The sequence below is a fragment of the Panthera pardus genome, unplaced genomic scaffold (genome assembly GCF_024362965.1).
Source record: "Panthera pardus isolate Hobbes unplaced genomic scaffold, ASM2436296v1 HiC_scaffold_15, whole genome shotgun sequence".
Lineage (NCBI taxonomy): Eukaryota > Metazoa > Chordata > Mammalia > Carnivora > Felidae > Panthera > Panthera pardus.
In genome coordinates, this window is record NW_026526710.1 from 34843375 (window position 1) to 34869952 (window position 26578).

The following is a 26578-nucleotide window of genomic DNA, read 5'->3' on the forward strand; positions in this document are numbered from 1 at the left end:
TTCTTGGGGACGATCAGGATTAAGTGGAGGAGGAGCAAAGACGAGAGAGGACTAAAATATCACCAGACTTGGTTATTAATTGTTAACCTTACCGTATTTATGCTCACAGGCTGGGGGACCCCAGGATATCTGTGTTATAAAAAATAAAGGCATTACTCCAGACCTATCATCTCTAAAACTGGGCTCAGTATCTTTCCTACAAGCCTCCTTATTCTGTGTTTCCTACCTCTGTAAAGAGCACCACTATCTACCCATTATTTTCAACCCAGAAACACGGGGGAAAACTTTGATTTTTTCCCCTCTACCTCACCCCCACATCTCGGAGGCAGGCTCACAAAAGTCAGTTGAATGAATGAATGAATGAATGGGTGGTTGGATTCATCCCCAAGTCCCGTGAATTTAATTTCTATTCACTTCTCTCCATTCTCTCTGCCACTATCCTAGTTAAATCATTATCGTTTCTCACCTAGATGATTACAAATACCTCCTAAGTGGTCTTCCCACCTCTGGTTTTCCATTAATCTAGTCATTTGTATACTAGCTCACATAATCTTTCTAAAATGCAAAGAGAATCACTGAATCTTCTGCTTATCAATCTTCAGTGGGTCCTCCCCTTGTACCCTTGGGACAAAAAGTCCACCTCCTTACCATGACTTACAGGGTGTGGTGTAATCAGGGAACTTTTTCCTTCACAGCCTCTCTTCTTCATATTCCCTGTGTTTTTGCACTTCAGTCCTCCCTGAACTACTTTTAACTTTCTCATAAGTGCTGTGTTGTCCTGCTCAGGGCCTTTGCACGAGCTGCTTCCTCTTTGGTCTCTTCTGTCCATCCAGCTCAAACTCCTTTCTTCTCTACTTAGCCCCTTTTCAACTTTCCCGTCTGGTCTGAGACAGCATTTCGTCCAGGAAGCCCTTTCTGACTGGCCAGATTTGAGCCCACTCCCCTGTGCCCATCATTCTCACAGCATTATTTCCGTACCATGCTTCTGCTATTTTATACCAGATTGCCTATTCCACTAGCCTATCGGTTCCGTGAAGGTAGATAGCCAGTCTCTTAGTCACATCTGTGGCCACGAACAAGTGAAAGTAAATTCCATCTGAACACATGAATAGATACTTGGACTCCTCAACAAGCTTTATTACCCTTTGTTCTGATGAGGATGCAGAAACCGAATGCAGTGTTTCTTTGTTACCCATTCCTACAAAGTCCTGTGCTACAGCAGTTCGCATAAAGTCTTCCATCTTCTCGTTCTTATTCGCATTTTATAAATGAGGCCACTGAGGCTTAAGGTGCCATAAATAACCCTGATATTAAGGCATGGGCGGCTCATTGCGATGCTAGGGGTCAGCTCTTTCTATTCTCCACATGGCCCACTACATCCATAGAATGAGAAAACATTTTAATCTTAAAAATAAATAATAGATAAAGGGCGCCAGGGTGGCTCAGTCGGTTAAGCGTCCAGCTTTGACTCAGGTCATGATCTCACGGTTCGTGATTTCGAGCCCCGCAGCGGGCTCTGTGCTGACAGCTCGGAGTCTGGAATCTGCTTTGGATTCTGTGTCTCCCTCTCTGGCCCTCCCCCCCACCCCCGCCCATCTCTCTCAAAACTAAAGAAAAACATTTAAAAAAAAAATTTTAATGAATAATAGATTGATCACTGGCTTTTTGACCTCCAGTAGTCTGCTCTGAATGTAGATTTTCCTTATTGTTAATCTGAAAGTACCTTTCTTTGTGCCATATGCTTTATTCTCAAGGTTTTTTCTGCAGGCCCTCTGTCTATAGCATTTTCTGCCTTTCTTGCTCTCTCCATAGTGAGAGTCACTGGACCTTTCATTTCTGTTTCATTTCCATTTGTCCTTTTTTTGGGGGGGGCTACTTTAATACTTTTATAAAAGGTCATAAAAGTATCCAAGAAGATCAATAAATGTGATACAATGATATATATCCTAATATGAAGAACTTTCTTTCAGTACCTTGCTTTGCTTCACAATAGTCTATTGTCCTTTTCAGCACTGATTCCCCGCTCCTCCCCCCCCCCCAGTCCTGCTCCCTGATTACTCTCTCCAGAGCACTTTTGCCTGAGCTCAGTTATTCCTTAATGTTTGTCAGCCGCAGCCTGATGTCAGACTACCTACGAGGCTTCCGCTGGCCTTTCATGGGAAAAGCAAATTACTGCTTGTTACCCACCCAGCTGCTTAATTAGCAGTATTCTCTGTGGAAGAAATATCTAGAAGTACAGCTAGAGAGGGAACATATACCGCGGCGTCTGGGAAATGATCCGTGTTGTGCTGACCATGACAGCCTGTGGTCCCCGAGATCCCACACCCGGATGCCCAGTTACAGAATGGGAGAGACCATACAGCAGTGTGTGCACAGCAAATGCTTTCACATTGGACAGACCTCGGTATGAATCCTCTTTCTACCATGTTTCTATCCGATAGCCTTGAGCAAGTCCACGAACTTTCCTGTGCCTCAGTTCCTTCATCTGTAAAACAGAGGTCATAATGGTGTCTAGCTCAGCAGAGTAAAATCTCACCATGATGACAGTGTTGGTGGTTGACATAGATAGATGGAAAAATAGCCCAGATATGCCCATGTCTTAGTCCCAGGAAATTGTGGCTGTTACCTTAGGTGGCAAATGTGACTTTACAGATGTGATTAGTCAAGGATGTTCGGAAGTGGAGATTATCCTGGGCTATCTGGGTGGGCCCTAAGTGGAGTCACGAGCGTCCTTATAAGAGAGAGGCAGACAGAGATCTGAATGCAGAAGAAGGCCATGTGGCCGTGGAAGCAGAAGAGAGATTTAAAGATGCTCTGATGCCGGTTTTGAAGACAGAGGGCAGTGCCTTGAGCTGAGCAATACAAGGAACGCAGCCCTAGAAGATGGAGAGGCAAGGAAAGGGATTCTCCCCTAGAGCTGCCGGAGGGAGCTCAGCCCCGCCCAGAACCTGGTCTCCACTCAGCTCTGGCTCCAGAGTTGTTAGAGAATAAATGCGATTGAGTCGTTTTAAGCCACTGAGCTTGGGATCATTTGAAACAGCAGCCTCAGGAAACTAACACAATGGTGATATTTTGGGAAATGCAAGATGACTCCGAGTGAGCTGATAACATAAGAAAAGTGACATTACGAAGGCTGATGATGGGGTGGAGAGGCCCTCTAGTTTGAAAGGTGTGGTGGGAGGTATCACGGAGCCTGCTGTGTGTTAAGAGGGAGACCAGAAGTAAAAGGGCAAAGGGTAAAGCCATGTGCAGGGATTTTAGACGCAAACAGAAGCACGGAGAAGGGAGGGCTGGACGGTGACTGAGGGTGTGATGTGACAGGGAGGGTAGGGGAACAGATGGGGTTCGGGAAAGAGTGATCAGTTATGAAGAAAGGCTGGCTTGGGGAATTTCCCTGGGCAGCGAGGATGCTGAGGAAGTGTGGATTTTAGAAGAGAGGACCTGTGTCCCCTAAACAAAAGGAGCCATTTTCTATTATTCTCAGTGCCATATTACTGATAGAAAAAGACACTCCCAGGAAAGGGATTCTGAAAAAAAGATGTGTTGTGCTTTAAGCCAAGGCAAGACTATTAGCAGGAGACTGAGTGCCTTCGACTTCGTCTATTTCTAGCACTACCCAGAGAGGTGTAGGCTGAAGCGAAGTTAGTTTCATTTGAAATCTCCACGTGTTGTACATAATTTGGTATTTCCTACAGAACACATTGTGCCTTTTCACACAGCCATGCCTCCACGCATGCTAGCTCTCCTCTCCTGTCCTACCCTCCGCTGCCTGGACCCAGCTGGCAAAGTCTTGCCCATCCTTCCAGCCTCGAGTCAAGTATGAACTCCTTGAACCAGCTTCCAGGCTAACTGCACTGGCTAGTTCCTATTCGCTAGCAATTTGGGCACTTCATTGTCACCACACTTAAATGATTGCTGCTCCCTCCCCTCCACTAAGTTCCCCTTTCCCTCCTCCTTAGACAGAGAGGTCCCTGGGGGCAAATACCAGCCTGTGGAGAACACTTCTTCTGCACCCCCAGGGCTTGGCATGCAGGAAGCATTCAATAAATGCGAATGGTTGCTAAGAAAGTAGATCTTAAATGTTCTCAGCACAAAAAAGGTTGGGGGGGGGTGGTATGTTTAATCAACAGAATGAGGTATTAGCTAAAACTATGCTGATAATCATTTTGCAGCATATATCAAACCAAAACGTTGTATACCTTAAACTTACACGATGTTATATATCAATTATATCTCAAGAAAGGTAGAAACAGGAAAAAAGAAGATTTGAGGGGGCTTCAAGAACAAAAAAATAAATGTGTACAGATGGATGGATGAATTGATTCACTAATTGTACCTTATGCGCAGACTTATCATGGGGTAAAGAAAAAAAAAAAAGGTTATGCATCCCAGAGCCAGTGTCTAAAGAAAATAAGGCCTTCCATCCAATTCTCTTCAAAGTAAGAAATCATAAAAGTAAATAGCACCAGAACTCCTTCGTGCATGATATACGTGTTAATTGCATTATCATCTGTTGTATAGTTCAAATGACAATTCAATATCTGGTCTAGAATTTAAGAACAGATTTTCTTCACCTTCCAGATCTGATCTGCCATCTCCTTTATGACATTTTTTTAAATCAAGGCAGACTATAAAAGGAAAAAAAAGTACCATGTTAAATGCACACAAATTTAGGGGCGCTTGGGTGGCTCAGTCGGTTAAGCGTCCAACTTCAGCTCAGGTCACGATCTCGCGGTCAGTCAGTTCGAGCTCCACATCAGGCTCTGGGCTGATGGCTCGGAGCCTGGAGCCTGCTTCCGATTCTGTGTCTCCCTCTCTCTCTGCCCCTCCCCCGTTCATGCTCTGTCTCTCTCTGTCTCAAAAATAAATAAATGTTAAAAAAAATTTTTTTTAAAAAAATGCACACTAATTTATTTTGAAGCAAGGTTTTTTATTAAACCACAGGTCGATTTTTACCGAGTGTCTTTCACATTTGAGAGCCAACTGTCTAAAATTCACAATTGTTTTCTTAAAAAAGATAAATTTGTCATGTGCCATAGATGCTATTACTTACAGATGCTACTATTATCTTTTTATTACAAAAATAAAAGTGAGAGCAGTAGTGAAACGTGTCACGATCACATGTGGAATAAAATGATCTTATGATCATTAAATACATCACGAATAAATTGTCAAGTGATTCAATATGCACGGCATCTCCCTACAACAAGCATGCAACTCAGAAGGCCCAATTAGTATGCCCAAGTCTCAGGGACAAATCGTAAACTACTTTATCTTCGTCCTACATCCATCTGAATATTTAGTAAATTTAGAATTGCATAGTTAACCTGGCTCTAAGAGTTTACTCTTTACTCTGAACAACAAAGTTGCAGCTCACTACCAAACAGGGTAACTCTGGGGGAAGGTGAAATCCTACACTTCCCATATACATAGATGTGGACTTCCCGTGGGTGGAAGGCACAGTGTCAGACATAGCAGGCAACACAAATACGTGTCCCGACCATGCCCACTTTGCAACTGCTGGGCAGTTCTAGTCGTATTTGCTTACAAACCACACAATGGGCTATTTCTTGACAATCGAAAGACCCTGATCAGCGTGACCAAAACTGATGAATTGCTAAAAAAAAAAAAAAAAAAAAAAAAAAAAAAAAAAGTTGCCTTGAGAAAAAGAACAACTAGCGTTTTAGGATTTCCTTATGTAAAGTCGACTAGTTGTATTTTTGCTGGCTTTCGCTACACTAGAATCAAGCCCTCTGCTTCTGGAAGGAGAGTGATTTTGTTGTGCTAGGGCACCAGGAAAACTCAGTTGTTTTACCCATTCACTGAAGCTTTCTTGCTGCAGATGGGTGGCCATTATTTCTGCCTTTTGCCTCTTTACCTCCTCAGTTTTAATTCCATGGCTGTGTCCCAATCTACATTGTTTTTCAATTGCCAAGAAATTAGATATCATCAGCTAGTAATGTGCCGGTTAAAAACTTTTTTTTTTTTGTCTCTTTTCCATACTCTCATGGAATGTAGAAAGAGGAAAAAATTGTTAGTACTTGCTGCATTCCTCACTGCACATAACTTTGATAATCCAGGGTACTTGGCTTTCTTAAAATGAAATTGTAAATGATATTAATGGTTTTTAAAAGTTTGATCTCTAATGCTTTTTAAAAGTTTAACAAAACTGTTAAAGTTTTATTAACAAAGAGGAAACATTTGGGGGCGCCTGGGTGGCTCGGTCAGTTAAGGGTCCAACTCTTGATTGCAACTGGGGTCATGATCTTTTCGTGAGTTTTAGCCCCACATCAGACTCTGTGCTGATGGCATGGAGCCTGCCTGGGATTCTCTCTCTCTCCCCTTCTCTGTGCCTCTCTTTCTCTCTCTCTCTCATTTTCTCTCTCTCTCAAAATAAATAAAAAGAAAACAAAACAAAACAAAAAAAACCCAAAGAAACATTTCTATAAAGTATAAGATTAATAATGTCCATTGCAGGGGAGGGAAAAAAAAATAATGTCCATTGCTTGCCAAAATTAATATATTCATGTCAGAGTCAAAAGTCACATACAAATAGAGTTGAGAAGAGTCATAAGAGGGAATATACTTAAATTTCACCATATGTCTAAGTGCTTCATTTTTATAGAAAAGAAATAAACACTCTAAGTTATTGAAGAGGGAGAGCTAATTCATTATACTGGAGGTTTAAACATAAAAGGGAAGGAAGAAAGAAAATAACATATGCTTGGATTCCAAAACCCTGTTACATCATAACACCCAAAATTGGAGAGAAGACGGAAAACATATCTTGCAAGCCTCGTCCACATGTTTGGCACCCCCTCACAAAACCCCTGTGCCATTTTATTAACACACTTTTTCACACGTAGCAGTTGGATCTAATGAGAGGCTGAACCTTGCCTTTGTGGTAGAAATTGATTTATTTTTCCCCTTCATTCTGAGTTCTCCGGGAGCCCGCCCCAGGCCTTCGAGAGCCTGCTTCATTGTTCGTCATTAGTATTTATCACTTTTACAGAATGCCACGGGGTGCTCAGAACTCTAGCGTGCTATTCAAAAGAAAACACAAAATCCCTGCTCTTGGGGGTGGGGGCGGAGTGGGGGGAAGCCATTAAAAGCATTCATGGAATCTAAGAAAAGGAAAATACAATCGTGATGAAACAATGTGTCCAGTAGGAGAGCCACGCAGTCTACCTTTGAGAGGTACATTCCAAGGGGAGACGGAAGAATGTGTGGTTGAGGACTCTCTCCTTCTGAATCTGACCACCCTCTGCGATGACTTCTGGTCAGTGCGCCAGCTCAGAGCAGGAGCAGGTGGCAAGCCCGAAATGGAGCAAGCCAGGTATTCAAGTCACATAACAGGAGGGGCGAAAAAGTGCAATGCCTCCTCGGTGGGCCGGGGCACCACTCACCTGCCATCTGTGTGACAGCATTCAGAGTCGGGAGGGTGCTTGAGAAGGGAAGAAAGAGAATCTAATCCCACTACCTTTTATGAGTACTCAGAGAAAACATCTATAAAAACTGAGGATAAAAATGTTGCATAGTGATGTGCTCTCGCACAGACCTGATTTCCTCTTTCATATCACCCAATAAATGCAATTTCCTCCTAAAGTGTATTTTTTTTAATAAAGAAAATCAGTGGGATTCTACGATAGGTATATTTTTCTGGGAGGGAAAGTGATGCATTTGGTTTCATTTCCTCCTGGTGTCGTAATCCTTTGCCATCAGCAATGCTACCAAGATTGGAACACTGATTTTAATATTTCGTACTTTAATTGACTGTAGTTCTCCCGTATATCTACTCAGTTTGAAATTTTGGATGACAGTATGTTTTCAGCTCAACCTATTTTAATTCTTATTCTAGATTCTGTGGAATCATATGACAGCAGGTTTAAGGCTGATATTAACCACTTCTTATTTTTGGCAGGTTGGTATAAACATTATTAAATAGGTCTATAAAGTCAAGTAAAATACGCTCATGCCTGCCACGTAGCATACACCCAATAAATAGCTTATGAAGGAAAGGTGGGGGAAAGTACATAATTAGAAGGGTGAACGAAGAGAAAATTCTCCATATGCAATTACAAGAAACTCCTTCTGTCCAGGTTTAGGTTTCCATTAAATTCACTACAGCCACCAAGAAGTAAAACTCAAGTGAGATGCCCTTATACATCCAGCGATGGCGATTGGTTCCAAAAGTGCTAGAGTTTGTAGGTTAGAAAGGAGAATAATTTATGTGAAGTCCTCCTGACATAAAACTTGCCTTTCTTATATAACATAAATGGTAAATGTGGCATTAGAGTTCTGCTTCTTTCTCCAAAGGGTATTTTTTAAAAAGCACCCACAAATGTCATCCCATCTATTTTTAAGCAGAGCGCTGCCGGGGAACCAGCTGAATCGTGTAAACCCAATGGGAAAATTCTACGTTTAAATAAACTATTCTACCTCATTGAAAATAAGCGGTGCAGAATGACACAGAACATATGGGTTTTTGCATACAGTTACGTGTAAGTGTTCTTAACTTTGAATATAAAATCCCAGCCCAAGCTGGAAAACAGGAAAGCAAAATATATTCTTTAGTAATGGCTCTTTAGCGATTCCAACTTCTGATTCTCCCACCCAACTTTTATCAATTTCCAGTGAAAACCTATTCCTTGGGTTTTCTTTGCAAGTGTCAGAGCAGTATTTGTAGATTGAGACAATGTAGATTGTAGATGTACAATCAGATTGTAGATTGAGACAATGTAACTACAATAGAAATTCTACAAGAGAGACCTACACTAGCTGTAAATTTGGAGGGTTTTCATAGATTTCATTTTTTAATGGATTTGGGGTTTTTCCACAAATTTCTTTTTTTTTTTTTAAAGATCTTTTTTTTTTATTTTTTATTTTTTTAACATTTATTTATTTTTGAGACAGAGAGAGACAGAGCATGAACGGGGGAGGGGCAGAGAGAGAGGGAGACACAGAATCAGAAGCAGGCTCCAGGCTCCGAGCCATCAGCCCAGAGCCCAACGCGGGGCTCGAACTCACGAACCGTGAGATGGTGACCTGAGCCGAAGTCGGTCGCTCAACCGACTGAGCCACCCAGGCGCCCCTTCCACAAATTTCTTAATAAACATTATATATGTGAATTCTGAAAAAAAAAATACAAACAGTACAAAATGATATAGAGTTAGAAGGAAAAGCCCCCTGTTTCCCAGTCTCCCCATGCCTACTTCCTAAAGACAACCAGGACTATTATCATTTTAACATTTTCCTTCTGACATTTTATGCATGTATCCAAACACAAAAATATACGTGTATATGTATATATACACAACATATATGTGCATTTATTTTCTTTCTTTTTAACAACCCGTATGATACTGTAAGTTAATATTCAGCGCTTGACTCTTTTAACTTTATAATTATGTTGGTCTTCTTTTCATGGCAGTATATAGAGATCACCTCGTTCTCTTTTTCTTTCTTTTCAGACTTTTATTTAAATTCCAGTTAGTTAACCTACAGTGCAATATTGGTTTCGGGAGTAGAACCCAGTCATCCATCACTTACATACAACACCCACTGCTCATCCCAACAAGTGCCCTCCTAATGCCCATCACTTATTTAGCCCATCCCCCACCCACCTCCCTCCATTAACTCTCAGTTTATTCTTTTTCTTTATGTTTATTTATTTATTTTTGAGAGAGAGAGAGAGAACTAGAGCACATGCATGAGTGGGGGAGGGGCACAGAGAGAAGGAGACACAGAATCCCAAGCGGGGTTCGCGCTGTCAGCACAGAGCCTGACCCGGGGCTCGAACTCTCGAAATGTGAGATTACGACCTGAGCTAAAATCAAGAGTCAAGCACTTAACCAACTGAGCCACCCAGGTACTCCATCCTTATCTTTAAGCGTCTCTCATGATTTGTTTCCCCCTCTCTCTCTTTTTCCTCCACTGCCCATATATTCATCTATTTTGTTTCTTAAGTTCTACATATGAGTGAAATCATATGGTATTTGTCTTTCTCTGGCTGACTTATTTCACTTAGCATAATACACTCTAGCTCCAGCCATGTCATTGCAAATGGCAAGATTGCATTCTTTCTGATTGCCAAGTAATACTTGCCAAGTAATTGCCAAGTAATACTCCATTGCATATACATATATATATATATGTATATGTATATGTATATGTACATATATGTATATGTATATGTATATGTATAGATATAGATATCTATCTATATCTATGTATATATCTATCTATATGTATACATATGTGTATACATACATATATATACATGTATACATATCTATCTATACGTATAGATAGATACATGTATATCTGTCTATACGTATAGATAGATAGAGATATATCTATCTATACGTATAGATAGATAGATATATCTATATATATCACATCTTCTTTATCCATTCATTAATCAATGGACATTTGGGTTCTCTCCATAGTTTGGCTGTTGTTAATAATGCTGCTAGAAACATTGGAGTGCATGTACCCCTTCAAATATGTACTTTTATACCCTTTAGGTACCTCATTCTTCTTAATAACTGTAAAATTCTTCATTATATGGTAGTATTCATTCCTTTAGCAAATGTTTAATGCTCATCTACCATGTGTCAGGCACACTTTCAGACACTAAGCATACAAAATTGAATAAGACAAAATCCCTGCTTCATGAAAAAAACATTCTACTATATTTTAACATTTGAGGAACTAGAATATTAACAATACATATTGAGCACCATTAGTCACTATCACGTTTGTGGCTTTTACAAACAGTGCTGTAATACATCACCCAGTAAATAAATCTTGATCCTAATTTATCAGTTGAGTAAATGGCAGATGTTATTTTTATTCATTCAGTCTTTCAGTCAATTCTTTCTTCATATTGTCAACTTCTCCAGGAATGGATTGTGACTTTTTCATTGTTAATTAAATTAATGCAGGAATAGAATTTTTATACTTAGATACTCTACCTTAGTAAATCTACCCCCTCAACTACCTTAATAAAGATGTGAAAATTTATCTGAAGTGAATCCTTCTGAACCAGCCTATGATAATGCTCTGAAGGGGAATTAGGTCAAATGAGCCAGTTTCTCTCCACTTTTATTGATCATATGTGCTAGAAACTTCTGATTTAAATATTTCATGGTAACCAGATACCTTCCGGACACAATTTTTATGTCTCCTTTTGGTTTCTGTGTAGCATAAGAACAAAGGAAAGATGTTTTTGTAAATCAAACAAAACAAATAAATATATTTCTCCATTCGTAGAAAATTATGCTTTCTACAAAATTGGGCAAAAAAAAATCAATTTCTATTTCTATGATTCTCATTCAAAAACCTATCCCTGAGTTTCTATTGTCTTTATGCCCCATATACTTATTACAATTGAAATCAGGTCAAAATTTACATCTAGGAGTGCCTCAGACAAGAAGAGAAGGAACGCGAATTGCCAGATAGTGGGTGCACCAGGGAGAAAGTAGCCTCACCCCCTCTACCTCAGTGGTTGGAGGGGAGGGTCCCCCATTTCCCGCCTCCTACTCCACGATATCCTACCCACCCGCAGAAAGTATTCTCTATGTTTCAGACTTCCAGTGGTATCAAAGACATTTGACCAGTTTGGGTACAAACTAGGAAGCCACTTAAATTTTTTTTTTTTCTAAGAACTATGTCCTCCTAGGAAAAAAAGTTCTCTGTGGACTTCTGACACAAAACGATTTGTTTTGTTTTGTTTTGTTTCATTTTCTGGCTGTTATCCAAATCTGTCTCAGGGAAAACAAAAATAATTCCTTTTCGTCAAATGGGATATCATAAATGGAGCTTAATTTAATGCTTTTCTATTAATTCAAAATTTTTACTCTGCACAAACAATTGAAAACTTGAGTGGGAGGCTAAGTGCCCACTCATCCAGCTGTAGTGAGGAGTGTATGAATTGTGTATGAATTGAGCAATCCATATGCATTGTTACTAGGGGAAGCATGAATAGTTGAAGAAACTGAATCAGGTCAGTTTGACTTATAACCAGAAAGGTAAAGGAAGAAAAAAAAAAAAAAGAGGGACCCCAAACAACCTTTCTCAAAGTAAATTTATCTGTGGTATTAATGTCTATAGGTAATTCACAACTCCTGTTACAGGAAAAACGGCATCCTTGAATTTGAAATATGCGTATGTGTTCATGTGCATGTGAGAGAGGAAATACTGAAGACAGAGTTCCCGTCAATATTTGGCAATAGAGAGAATAAGGGGGTGTGCGTGCCATTTCGCAAAGATTCTGTTACATCCAAAGATGATCATTTACTACCTTGACTAAGACATTCTTACCTCATTACAGTTTTTTCTGTGAAAGGTTGGCATGATCTGGGTTTATGATATGAAATGCGAGCCATGTGACACATACCTATCTTTATAGATCGATGCCACCTTCATTGCTCTATTACGGTCTTTCATTTGCACAGATTCCTGGAGTAAAACAAATAATGACATAGGCTTGACACAAAGAGGGAGCTCCCAGAGACTGTGTTTTGTTATGATTCTTCCCTTCTACACATAAAGGCCACCCTCCATTTGTCCTCTGCATATCCAGATAGGGAGATCAAGATAGTGTTACCAATCGTGAAAAGCCCTCATACAGATTAACCATCTTTCATTTTGTTGAGTCCAACGGATGGATAAATAGTTGCAATATAATGGAGCTGAAACACAGGTCCGAGAGAGAAGAGAGCTGAATTCTAGCTCAATTCTGCCACATAGTAGCCATATAAACTGTAGTTTACATTCTAGGTGTCAGTTTCTTTGTGTGTTAATGATGATATTTATCAAAACATGATTTGAATAGGTGCCCGTCTAAAGAAAAGGAATAGAATTGGAAAAACCGAGTGTTACACTCAGGTTTCCTTACTGGCAGACATCCTGTCATCTTTCCGATGCTGATATGGACAACAACTCTCTAAGAGAACGATATAGGATAGAGCATGTCCTGAAACCCTTCTATCTTGAAACCTTCTTCCGTGAGGCACATCTGTGGATGAGTGATCCATGGAGTGTGTTTTCGAATATACTGGGTAAGATGGCAATTTTAGGATTCTGCTTCTCTGGTCCTGCCACGATCTGGTGATGGGGCTGTGTGGGCCTAGTGGCATTCCACTGACCCTGCTGTGGAATGTGGTTGTGGTTCCCTGGAGACCTTCACAGAAAAAATCCAACTTCAGCTCCCTGGAGGCCACCAAGTCCTCTCCTCTGGAGGCTAGTCATATGTCCACCCCCTGCCAAATCCACCACAGATACTATACCCACCCCCATCAGCTTCTTCATGGACAGGACCCCTCCTGACATGTTACATTGAGGTCCCTCTTACTTGCCCACGTTGGATGCCATGTTTCTTCCCCACCATTGGTGCAATAAAATCCAAGACTAAAGACCCCCACACTTACCTCTTAACCAATGAATAAATCAGGTATAACTCAGGTAATATAACAAAAGATTTCAGAGCACTTTTATTTTATCTTGTTTTCCTATATCTTATTTGGATTATTTCTTATATCTTATCTCCTATATCCGCTTGGAACTGGGTACGGAGACAGGAATAAGACATAGTTTCTGCCAGATGAATATCATCCCTCCTCTCGAGTTGCTTGCAGATTGGTGGGTGAGACAGCTTTGTCAATAAATGGTCCTAAAATATTGTGATAGTTTACATTAGTAGTATGTGCAGGTTGTTACAGTAAATTTTTTTTTTTAGGTTAGCTATATCACTGTTTGACTAAGACAGGTCCTGGTGGAATTCCTGGCCTTTTGGAATGTAGAGGGTTTAAATAAAAGATCTGAAGCTGTGATTTATTTCATGCAGAGTGACGTTTCAGGTGGCTAGATTTTCCTGTTCGCTTGCCAGCAAGAATCAAACGTTTTGTAAACGGCTTCCCTGCTCTTAAAAGCCTGTCAATTAAATTCATGTGTCCAGGGCTCTGCTGGGCACTGGATGCGAAGCTGGCAGAGCGGAGTTTCACTCTCCTTGGATGGCCTTTGTGGACCTTCTGAACAGCTCATCAGGGAGCTGGTGTTTACACTTAGGTCTTTGACCCAAACTGACTCCTTAGAAGAATGCACGGAGCACACACAGCTCATAACTGAAGAGCATCTATATAACAATGAGCACTGCGGTGACCCTTTTTGCCTCTGGGGTCCTGCGCCCACCACCCCAGAGGCTGCCACTTGAGGCCCCAACTGTGACGGTTAGTTCTGTGTGGCCACCTGGCCAGGCCAGAGTGCTCAACTATTTCATCAAACACTAACCTAGATGTCACTATGAAGGAATTTTGCAGATACGGCTAACATGTACCATCAGTTGGCTCTAAGGAAAGATTACCCCTGATGATGTGGGTGGGCTTCCTCCAATCAGTTAGTTCAAAGGCCTAAGAACAAAGCTGAGGCTTCCCTGAGCACAAGAAATTCTGCCTCAAGGCTCAGCTCCTGCCTGACTTTGCAGCCCCCCAGCCTGCCCTAAGGATTTCACACCTGTTGCCCCCTACAACCACGTGAGCGAATTCCTCAAAACAAACCTCTGTTTTTTTCTGTTCTGCTCTGAGAACCTTGTGGTCGACCCACCGTCCCTTACATGCCAGCCTCTGGGCCGACCCTGGAGATTTTCCCAAGTGCACTCTCTCCCCCATCCGAAGCCCCTTCCCACCCCTAGGCTGAAAAGGCCTTGAAACTATTACATATTCTAGTACAATTCATCTCTGTTATGAATTAAATAGGCTGTTAAAAGATGTTGTGTTCATTGGACTGAAATCACATGTCTGGGAAGTAGCAGTCAAATTTGAATCCAGGTTTACCTGATCCCAAACTCTATCCTATATTCATTGCACCATGTTCCTCCCCTGTAAGAGAATAACGACCTGGGTAAGAATTACCTGGTAGGAAAATATTCCATTTTTTCCTGTGCCACTTTTGTATGTGGAAGGATTTAAACATTACCTAAATGAGAGATGTGTCATGCTGACATCAAATATCTTATAAATTAGATTAAAAAGACAGGATTGTTCTAAGGTGAATGGAAGCCTTTTTAAAATTTATTTATTTATTTATTTATTTATTTATTTATTTATTTATTTTAGCTTTTAAAAGTGTTTTGAACCCCACCGCTCCTGGCCCTCGGAGGCTGATACATCAACAACATGCAAAGCATTTCAACCATCAGGCTGCCTTGATCTGGCTTTGCAGAGGTGGTCCTGACCTATCTGATGGACTCTTTCTTTTTTTTTTTTTAATTTTTTTTTAACATTTATTTATTTTTGAGACAGAGATAGACAGAGCATGAATGGGGGAGGGGCAGAGAGAGAGGGAGACACAGAACCAGAAGCAGGCTCCAGGCTCTGGGCCATCAGCCCAGAGCCTGACGCGGGGCTCGAACTCACGGACCGCAAGATCGTGACCTGAGCCGAAGTCGGACGCTCAACCGACTGAGCCACCCAGGCGCCCCATCTGATGGACTCTTTCCATCTACTTAGGCATCCCTGACCCTCGCCAGTGCACTCTCTGACTCTCGGCTACACAGGGACCCAGTCAAAAAAAGGACGCTCCTATCATCCTCATTCTGAAGTTAGACAGCTTTTAAGAAAGATTCTTCTCCAAATTTTCAGTTAGTGAAAGTAAAGATAACTAAGAGTCAGAGAGCTCAACTCTAGAAGTATTACTTTAGGGTCTCAAAGCTATCCATTCAACAAACGCATATTAAACATTTACTTCATAGGAGGCACTTTGGGAGAAACAAAGATGAATCGCATTGCCCTATGATTAATAATGAACGTGGCAGTTGTTCTGTGCCGGACGTTCTAAAAACAGTGCTTTTCACGCCAATGAAAGCAACCAATTAGTGGCTAGTGAAATCAATTCAGTGGGTCACAAACAACATTATTTTTAATTAAATAGAATACAATAGAAGAGAATAGGAAAGAAGATAGAGTACATGGCACACAGAGAGGTTAAGTCTTTCTTTCTTTTAGTTGTATATGTGCATATACTGGTTTCTAAAGGCAGATGTATTTCTTACCATGAAAGGTAGTCAAAAACCATTTAAAAGCTACCGAGAGAGAGAGAGAGAGAGAGAGAGAGAGAGAGAGAGAAGAAAACATAAGCTTTGCTCTCAAGAAGCTTGCATCTTGCGGGGAAGACAAAGGTAATTAATGAACAGCAGAACCCTTCGTCTAAAGCAGACTATGACTAAGGGGTACAATGAATGTTGCTGATTTAGTGTTCCTATGAGATTTAGGCCAGGCAAAACTCACCGTGACAGCTCATTACTTCTTCCTCCTTGAAAAATTCCTCACTTGGCTTCCAGGACAACATACCTCGCTGATCTTTGTCATACTCCCTTGCCTATTCCTCCTTAGCTCCCCATCTCCTGTGGTTGGGTCCATGCCAGACGGGCACAGCTCTTGGACCACTTTTCTCTACTACCAACACTAATTTCTTAGGTCACTCAGTCATTATCTGAGCTTTCAATACCATGTGAGTGCCCACGTTTGTTTTTGTGGCCCAGATGGCCTGAACTCCCAGACTTGCATATCCAGGGCCCTATTCAACCTCTCTACTTGGAGGTCTCATGGGCATCTCACACAGAATATGTCCCACAGTAAGCTCCTAATCTTTGTCACCCAAGTCCGCACCTCCCTTGGGTTTTTCTCATCACAGCTAATGGGAATTCAATTTTTCCAGCTGATTAGGCCAAAAATCCTGGCATTGTTTTGACTCTCCTGTTTCTCTCAATTTCCACGTCCAAATCATCATTGAGAAGCCTCTGGGCTCTACCTTCTCCTCACCTCCTTGGCTACCACTGTTTCTCACCTTCAACTCTCATCTGGTTTAGTGCATGAGCCTCCAGATTCTTCCCTGGAGTCTACCTTATCCCCTCTAGCAACCTCAACTCAGCAAGTCGAATGATCCCTTTATTTATTAATTTTTTTTAAGTAGGTTCCACACCCAGTGTGGAGCTTGAACTCATGATCCAGAGATCAAGAGTCCCATGCTGTACCAACTGAGTCAGCCGGGTGCCCCACCAAGTGATCCTTTTAAACCAGGACTTCTGGTATCTCTCATCAGAACCTCCAGTCTCTTACCATCTCAAGGAGTAAATGCCACAGTGCTTACCATGGCCTGTGAAGCCCAGTGATCTGGACCCCATGCCCACCCATCACCCCTCTTGTTCTCACCTGCTATCTCCTCTCACTCCACTTCCCCACCAGCCTCCTCAAGGCAGCATGGCAGGCAGACCTCCCCAGCGGGACCTTCTCACTCTTCTTTCTGCTCCACGTACTCACCCTACAGATCTGCAAGCTGACTTCCTCCCCGTTCAACCCTTACTCAAGGTCACCTTCTCAGGGAGGCCTCCGGGGGCCATGCTCTGCAGCGTGGCAAATGGCACGACTATCCCTCTTCCACATGCACACTCTGCTCCCCTCTCCTGCTTTCCTTTCCTCTATGCCAAAGCTCACTATCTAACGTACATTTTATTCACTGTATTCATGCCTGTCTTCCTCCCTCCCCATTCTACATTGCGGTACCCCCAGTACCTAAAGCAGTGCCTACGTCACAGTAATAGGCTCAATAAGTGTGCACTGGATAAATGAACAATGGCTTTAAAGTATTTGAAAAAGTCACAAAAGAAATGACACCTTTAACTCCAGCTTAACCACCAAGTCGAAGAAGGTAATACCATAATAAAGTTTGGTCTAAGAAACCTCACCTCAAACTCTACAATGAATACTCCCGTTGGGACATTTCCTTTCGATGGAGCCTGAGCTAGTTTAGAAGTACTGGTTCAGATAGCTACTGAATGTGTGATACTCATCTATGTGCATGCTCGTATGGCAAGTTCTGTTAGTTCTGTATCATGTTGCCTAGAGGAAGTGGGTTGAAGTACAGCCTTAAAAGTACAAATCTCCAAAAGGCAATTTCCCCATATGAGATTATTAAATGGAATGTTGTATTACACATGTGCCTAAAGACACCCCAAATATTATTCCAGTCTTTCTAGATGTCAACAACTACATTCACATAATTTGAAAGAGGATATTTCATTGAATTAGAATGAATGGTGTTCATGAAGGAAAGATTCTATTTTGGTCCATTTGAATACAGTATACTTTTTTTTTAAGTTTATTTATTTATTTTGAGAGAGAGAGAGAGAGAGCATGAACAGGGGAAGGGCAGAGAGACAGGAAGAGGAGAATCCCAAGCAGGCTCCACGCTATCAGTGCAGAGCCAGAGGCAGGGCTTGAACCCATGAACGGTGAGATCATGACCTGAGCCGAGATCAAGAGTCAGACGCTTAACCCACTGAACCACCCAGGTGCCCCTGAATACAGTATAGTTTTAGGTGTCATGAATGTAATTTGGAATACAAAGACCGAACAGCACCGAGGTGCACTAGTAATCAGATGATAGTGATTTTTTAAAAGAAGGGTATTTTGAATTTTTTCTCTTCTCAAATCTATTGTTTTTTTTTTCTACTATACACCAAACAGCTAAGTTAATGGTTCACAAGGGTAATAATCTATGAGCTCATTTGAGAAAACTTAGTATCCCAGACTTAATGGTAAACTAAAGGAAAATATTTGCTGAAATCTACTGCAAAAATTTGTAATTTTGAATTAAGTATTAATACTGGAGATGATTGACTTGATATTCTGTGGACTGCAAACTAGCTGTTCCAAGATTATCAGACTTGAAGTTCTAAGGAAAAAAGATCCATAGTCATAAACATTGACAAGCAGTGGGGGCTCAGAACTGCTGAGACACATAGAAGATTTTACCCAACACTGAAGTTCAGTTCTGATGAACTACATTTGGGCTTCTATCTACCTCAAGAGGAAGATCACCAACCTTCTACCCACATCTCTGCTTTTGAGCACCAGGCACAGAATTCTAATTTGCCTCAGGGAATTCAAGTTTTGGAATTATAGCTACAACCATAGGGGATGTAGTGGACAGACGTCATCACGTATGACTACACCACTAATGGGAAAATATGATGGCTCATCTAGCCATTGCAAACCATCAGATATGCCTCCAATATGCCTGAAAGACATGTGAGAAATGAGCAGTTGCATTAAAAGATAAGAAAGGGCTCCAAACTAGCTCATCTCCTATAAGTCAACGGAAATAAATGTGAGATACTTACTATAGACGTAAACCTCTGCTGTTTTTAATCTTGCTCTCTTTTAGGATGCTTGTTTTCTTGCTTTTATTTAACAAAAACTAGTAGCCAACTGTAACTGCTGGATGACAGGTGTTCTGTGGACATGATTTTTTCAAGTCTTTTGGTTCTTTCAAGCATCTACCCCTCTCTACTTGTTACGGTTTTCAAAATGTTACAGCGTTATAGCCCCCAGTAACTTAATGCTTGAGTTTTATGTTGAACGGAAAATTGCTGTTTTGAAACTTATGGACAGCAAAATGATATGATGAAAAGAACATAGAAACTTGAAACAAACCTGCCCTCCCATTCTAGTGTGACTTACCAGCTGTAAAACTTAGTGTAAGTTATTTAATAGCACCGAGTCTCAATTTTCTCATCTTTGCAATGGGATTTGTATTGCATGAGGTAATATTTGCATGTTGGGATTATACAATGGCCACTAGCAGGCCCTAAGGCTAGCTACTTCACTGTGGATGTACTGAATGAGAGAGGAAATGTCTTTGACCCAGCATTCCAAGCAATGGTCGAGACGCTTGCTCACCGAATAGGCTTAGATCACGCTCTCAGCCTCAAGCCAAGCAGGGAACGTGATATGCTAATTGGCTTAGCCAATCCTCAAGTGCAGTTCCTTCTGGGGAGGAAGGGTTCTCCAGAGCAGAATCATGGGGTTGTAACTACAAGAACCAGAAGTAGAACCAGGGCAGCAAAACCCACAGATGTCCACCACCATCAAAAATACAGGGGGGACGAGGAAGAAAATTAATTTTCCTCCCCTGTCCTGAAATTACATCAGAATGTGGTATTTTAGCTACTACTTCTTGATGTGGAATCGTAGATAGCAGCCCCTCTGATGTCAGCTATCACCTCAGTAACATTTTCCACCGGTCGCTAGGATCCCTCCTCTCCTTTGAGGGGTCACGGACCTCACCCCTCACATTTCTCCCACAATGCCTTTTCTCAATGGCATCCATGCACTTCACACACATGTACATTCAACTCCTAAGGAACAGTTTCACCACCAGGGGAAGAAGATTTTTAAGAACAAAGCACAAACCCAGTAGGTAATTCAAACGTACTGAAATACTCTACTCAGCTTGACTTGCTCTAAAGCTGTTTTTCCCTTTCCTTCACTTATCCCCCAGATTTGCCCAATCCACTTAAAATTTGTAAATCCCGTTGAGACCAGAGACTGTGTTTTATAAAATGCTTTTGGTGTATTTACCCGGCACCTACTATTGTGCTAAGTACCCTGTAGATTCCTGTAAACGTTGGTGGGTGAGGATAATTCCATAGGGGCACAGTGAGCGAATCACCATGGCTTAGTACTGTTTACAAAGTTCTATTTGAGGGTGTTTAATAATTTTTATTTGGAGGGTGATGTAGCAAAGGGTCTAATAAGCCTTATTTAAAAAGAGGTAGGTATTTACTCTTGTCCTTAAAAGGTAATTTTTAAGCAATCTGAAGCAAATGAAGGTTTACACCCGCTTTGGGTTTCATGGGGAGTTAGAAAGGGCGGTTGCCAGAGAAATCTGATTGGAAAACACCAGTCAGGCCTTGGGATCTGCACATCGCATAATTGTAATTTTCCTATTCTTGCTCTTTTTTTCTGCTTTTTGCTATGAGAAGAGCAAGCTTAAAAGGCTACAGGGACATTTATGCCAAGTCGCATTTGTCAAGTTGAAAGCTGTGTGGAGCAGAAAAGCAGTTCTCCCAGCTGTAAAGAAGATGCAAAGGACCCGAGTGAGTAGGGAATCTGAGAGCTCACTAAAAGTGCTTAGAAGGCCGATACATTCACGCCATTTCTGTAACAAGTTGTAGGCAGGCACTTGAAATCCAGGGTGAAGCCTCCTTATCACTGGGGTGCATCCAGGCCCCCAAAGCCATCCTTGAAAGCTGTCGTTGTCCTTCAAGTTTTCTACTCCCCGCAAAGCTGTCCATTTGTGTTTAAGCACTGATAACAGCAGTTGGTAAGGGCACCGTGAAACAGCGAGACAGCAAATGCTGTTTTACTTCCTACTTAGGTGTCTATTACTTTAAGCCCTCCTCATTGGTGCTAACAAGTTAATGACAAGATAATATTTATGCTTATTTCAATGGTTACATTTTATGTTTATTTTAAAAATACAGTTGAGTGGGAGCATAAGCTCCATTTTTTTTTTCGTTTATTTGTTCAGTGACTCAATCAGCATACATTCATCAGAGGCAGGGTGATATTAAAGCTGTGACGTCAGACAAATCCAGACTCCTACTCGTTATTATGACCTTGAGCGAGTCATTTCCGCTTTTGGAATCTAAGTTTTGTGGCAGTAAAATGGACATAGTAATGCCTGTTTCACAGGACTGCTGGAAGCACTTAAGTAAGGTATCTCTTCCAGCCCTCTGCGATTATTCCACAAATGTCAGATTACTCCATATATATCAAATCCCTAGCTCTCCTTTCATAAATACAGTTTTTCCTCCCCATATTTATCCTTCTTCATGAGCTCAGGTAAGACCAAGTAGGTTGACCCCCTCAGCCATAGCTCAGCGCCCTCATTTACCTGGTTCCTCTAATAGAAATACTCAGTTGCTGAAGGGATCGACAGATGCAGGGGTAGCCTTGCGATTATCAACCGATTATCGATCTCCACCATTTTAACCACTGCTCCAACTTGCCATATTGTCCTTATTTCTATCCCACCAATAAAATGCCTAACTTATTTCTCCTAGCTTCCTTGGTTCCTGACGAAATAGAACTTTGATTTCAGTCCCACCTCAGCCTTAGATTCTTGGGTTTTCCTCCCAAATGTCTGCCATCCCGACCTGCTCACAGAATTGCACTGGCCTACCCTGGTATATTTCAGGACATATGTTCCATTCCAGCTGTCCCAGCTTTCTAAGGGTCTGCATTCCTTTTGTGGCTCTCAGATTTCCCAAAATCTCACACATTTTCATTCCTCCAAACCTCACCATCCAACCTTCCATCTTGAGATAATCCGCTCTCCAGGAGTCACCCACACATGGCTTCATCTTCCAGCCACCATCTCTCAGACCATCACTGGCACAAAATGTCTGACTCTATCTACATGTAGTTACACTGTACTGACTGCAGCCCAGCAAAAGTGGGGGACTGAAACCACAGGTCCTTTGGAAGAGCCTTTTAAAAGTAAGCCTTCTCTTGTCTGAAATAGTATTTCTCATAAATTATACTTAAAGGCTTGTAGTCTTTCATTTGTTTTATTAACTTTTTTTCCTCTGGACAGAACTTAAAACTATATGGAGGGTTTTTTTTCTTATCTGAAATATGTATTCTTTAGATTGCCATAAAATAACAATTGTTATTCAAAAGACAGCCAAGATCTGAATATGGAGAGAAGCGGTGGGGGGGGGGGGAGGCGGGGGGGGGGGGGCGGGGGGGGGCGGGGGGAGGTGAGGGTGGTAAATCCCTGGACTGTGACAGTAGACCCCATCTTGAGTATAGTATCAACCTATACTAACTACTAACCTCTCTGGACTTCAATTTCTTTTTTTGACAAGCTAAGATTATAATACTTCTTATCCTTCAAGGTAGTTGGAAGGATCACGAGACATGTGAGCTTCTGTTTGTTTGCAAAAGCATGGCACAGATGAATGCTAATTATTATCATCAATTTGGTCACTATTAAATATGAACATTAAGTTCTATAACCAGTATCCCAGAATACATCCATGTCTTGTTTTTATTTTTGCACATACTCTTTAAAAGGCATTTGATTCTAAGATAAATTTTTCATGCTTTGGCATCTTTGATACTGGAATGAATCATATCATCTAGGGAGAGTCAGAGTTTAGTTGGTGGCATTTCTTTCTTTCTTAGTGGCACAAAAAAACACCGAGGGTTTTGCAATGATATCTTAGATTCAGGACAATGTGGCATTTGGATATTAGAGGAAAGCTGAAGGAACTAAGTGTACTTTGTCTTTTCAAAATGGAAACTTCATTAACCAAGTGGGGATACGAGCCCCCAAAATCAGCAAAATGTTTGAGACATTCAGAACGGAAGGTATTATCTTGGGTCATATAACTTTTCAAGGTTCCTCATGGGAAAGACTTTTTAAGGACCCCTAGTTCATCACAGCTTTTCCTCACAGATCTCCCAGAACAAGTGTGATTCTCTTTTAACTGAGTTTGGGGAAACCTAAAGGAGAGGGGAAATGGCAGCACCAGAAGACAGTCTACTTTTAAAGATCCTAAAAGAGAGATAAATACATTTTTGTGTATGAAATTTTTATATTTTTACATAGGATAATATGTATATTATATTATAAAGTATATAGTATATAGTATGTAGTATATATATATATATATATACATATATATATATATATAGTATATTCTTATACTAGAACATCTACATTTAAAAAAAATTTTTTTTAATGTTTATTTATTTTTGAGACAGAGAGAGACAGAGCATGAGCAGGAAAGGGGCAGAGAGAGAGGGAGACACAGACTCTGAAGTAAGCTCCAGGCTCTGAGCTATCAGCACAGAGCCTGACATGGGGCTCGAACCCATGGACAGTGAGATCATGACCTAAGCCAAAGTTGGATGCCCAACTGACTGAGACACCCAGGTGCCCCGTAGAACATTTATCTACTTTAATGAGCCGAAGATCCTCAGCTAAAGTACCGCTGCTTTTTAATCCCCAATATATTTATGGCTGGCCGTACTTTAAAAGTAGCCATAAAGAGACAGCTTTCTAACCTTTTTCTCAGATTTTTATGATGTTTTGAAGTCCACAAACTATATTCACACACATTATTTCTATTCATTACACCTCTATTATCACCCCCATTTTAGAGATGGAAAATCTGAATCAAAGAAGTGAAGTGACTTATCCAAGATCACACACAGTGAGTGAAAACAAAGCTGTTGTTGGAATTCATTCATTCATTTAGTGTCACGTTTACCCAGAAACCTCTGGTCTTTCTGGCAAGGTACTAAGCCCTAGAAATAGCGAGGTAAACAGTAATAAGTGTGCCCCCCCTTTTCCCTTTCAACCCCCCCACCACCACCTCTGTGACTCAGCACTGCACAGAGCAGAACCTTCATGCAGCCCAGAGGCCCCCTCACCCCCACCTCTTGGCCTTGACAGCCCTCATACATCTGGAAGGCACAGGTTTGGGGTCAAAGTTTTAAAACAAAACAAAACTTTGAATACAAAAATAGTTCCTAGGGAGGTGTTTCTTTTGTTTGTTTGGTTGGCCGTTTTTTTTTCCTCTCTAAAATTTCTGCTTTGTAAGCCAAGAAGAGGCATTTAGGATTCAATCACTGGGAAGCCAGGTAAACTTCCGGTGGCCTAAAGGCTGCAGGCTTCCCTCTCAATCCTGCAGAATAGAGATGAGACCCCAGGACAGAGAGCTGGGAGTACTTCCTGATGGGAACTCTCACTTAAAATTGATGAGAGTAGACAGTATATTAGGACTTTATGTTTTCGCTTAATATATTTCAATTATTCCTGCTCCTCCCTTGAGAAAGAAAATTGGAAGCAGGCATCAGAGTCTTCTTGGAAAGCCAATGTCATCCCTTGGTGGGGTGGGGAGGGAGTGTGTGTGTGCTAACAATAGTCCAGAGCTCCCCAAAGATACCTTTGCTGAACACTCCCTATGCTCTTGGGCACATTACTTCATTTAATCCAGGCATAACTCTATGGGTAGGAAACAGACAAGAAAATTGAGGCCTGTACCTAGTTACTGACACAGCAGGAACTCAAACTTGGGTAGTCTACATGTAGAGCTCACACCTCTGACCCTCCAGCAATACTGCTTACCTCATTTCAGTTGCCTTACCTAGTAGTTGGAGAGATGACACAAAAACACATAAAACAAATATTGTATATAAGTGCCATTGTGTGATTATGCACATTAAGTGTGCAGAAGGAAGATGTGAATCAGGTTTGGGGCCATATAGCCTTCAACACAACCATACAACTCAGCCCTTGTAACTTGACATTAGCCACGGCCAATGTGTAATGAATGGGTATGGTTGTGTGCCAATAAAACTTTATTTGTAAATACACATGGCAAGCTGGATTTAGTCTGTGAGCTATAGTTTGCTGACTCCTTATGTATGCTATATATATGCTATATATATATATATGCTATATATATGCTATATAGCATAGATTTCAATAAATCTATGCTATATAGCATATGATATGTGCTATAGATTTCATTAAAAAGATCAATTTAATCTGGAACAGTTGGAGGGAGCTTTAGAATTTCTGAGTTCAGCCTGGAAGGAAGATTTGAGACAGTCTTACAAGACCCTACATGATCTGGCCCCACACCCCTAGCCTTTCCTTGTATCACTTTCCTCTTGCTGGGTACTCTCCAGTCACACTGTCATTTTTGTTCCTAGGCTTTAATTACACACCAATCTTATTCTTACTCTAGGGACTCCATGCTGGCTGAACCTTTTGTCTGGAAGCTCTTCCCAGCTCTCCTCTAAGCTGGCTCCTTTGGTCAACAGATCTCCTCTGGAATATTACTGCTTTCCTACTGGCTTCTCCAAGGAACGAGTTAAAGTAGTCCCCCTCCAGCCACTTTGTTACATTACCCCATCTTATTTTCCTAATGGCATTTATGATTCCTGAGATTATCTTGCTCATTTATGTGTGTGCTTAGCTATTATCTGTTTCTTCCTGCACTGCTTCTAGAATGTATGCTCCGTAGTGTGAGATCAATATTTATTTTGTTCACTGTTGTATATTCCAGGCACACCCAGACCATGGCTGGAAAAGAAACAGGCAAAACATACTTATAGATATAAAGGAAGAAGGGAGAGAGACAAAGAGAGAGGCAGGGAGGAGATTGAGAAAATGCAAGCATGCCCCATTAGAGCATGTTTAATTTTCTCCTGTTCCATAACTGAACAGCTACAATTAGAATGACCCATCATTCAGTGCCCATACACTATTTCATTTAAGAAAACATCCTCATCCTGTAATTAGAAGATGATAGCACTTGGTTATGGTCATTCCTTGGTCAGAAGTAAGTCTTCTATACTTGTGAGCTATGACATGTGGTCTAAATTATAGACTGGCTATTCTTGAAATAGAAAAATGCACACTAATCCTCGTTTTGTTTTCTCAAAAACAAAGCTCTCTATTGGAGTTTAATGCTTAAGCATAAGCATTAAAAATAAAACAATTTCTTTACTCTAACTCATAACAACTACAATATGGATTTTATTACTGTTTCCTTAACATCCGTTGGGTCCAACCACCCCCAGGGTTGGTGCAGACAAGCGGGCCATCCGGCTGGCCTGTCGTCCTCAAGTGCCCAGGCTGCCTTTCTGCCTGCTCCAGCTTCCACTCCTCACCAAGACTTCTATTCCTTTAAACTGCCAAGACCATTAATACT

At 41.2% G+C, this 26578-nt stretch overlaps 1 protein-coding gene across 22 annotated transcripts in view; it reads left to right on the forward strand.

The window, feature by feature from the left end:
• The window catches only part of DLGAP1 (DLG associated protein 1), an 893154-nt gene that overhangs the window by 600269 nt on the left and 266307 nt on the right, over positions 1-26578 (forward strand). For 10 of the 22 annotated variants that reach the window (XM_053902457.1, XM_053902459.1, XM_053902453.1 and 7 more), the window contains one exon: positions 20825-20938. The exons of the other annotated variants lie outside the window; for them this stretch is intronic. In XM_053902457.1, coding sequence (XP_053758432.1) covers positions 20825-20938 — 114 coding nt within the window. The remainder of the gene's footprint in view (positions 1-20824; positions 20939-26578) is intronic. 22 annotated transcript variants of the gene reach the window in all.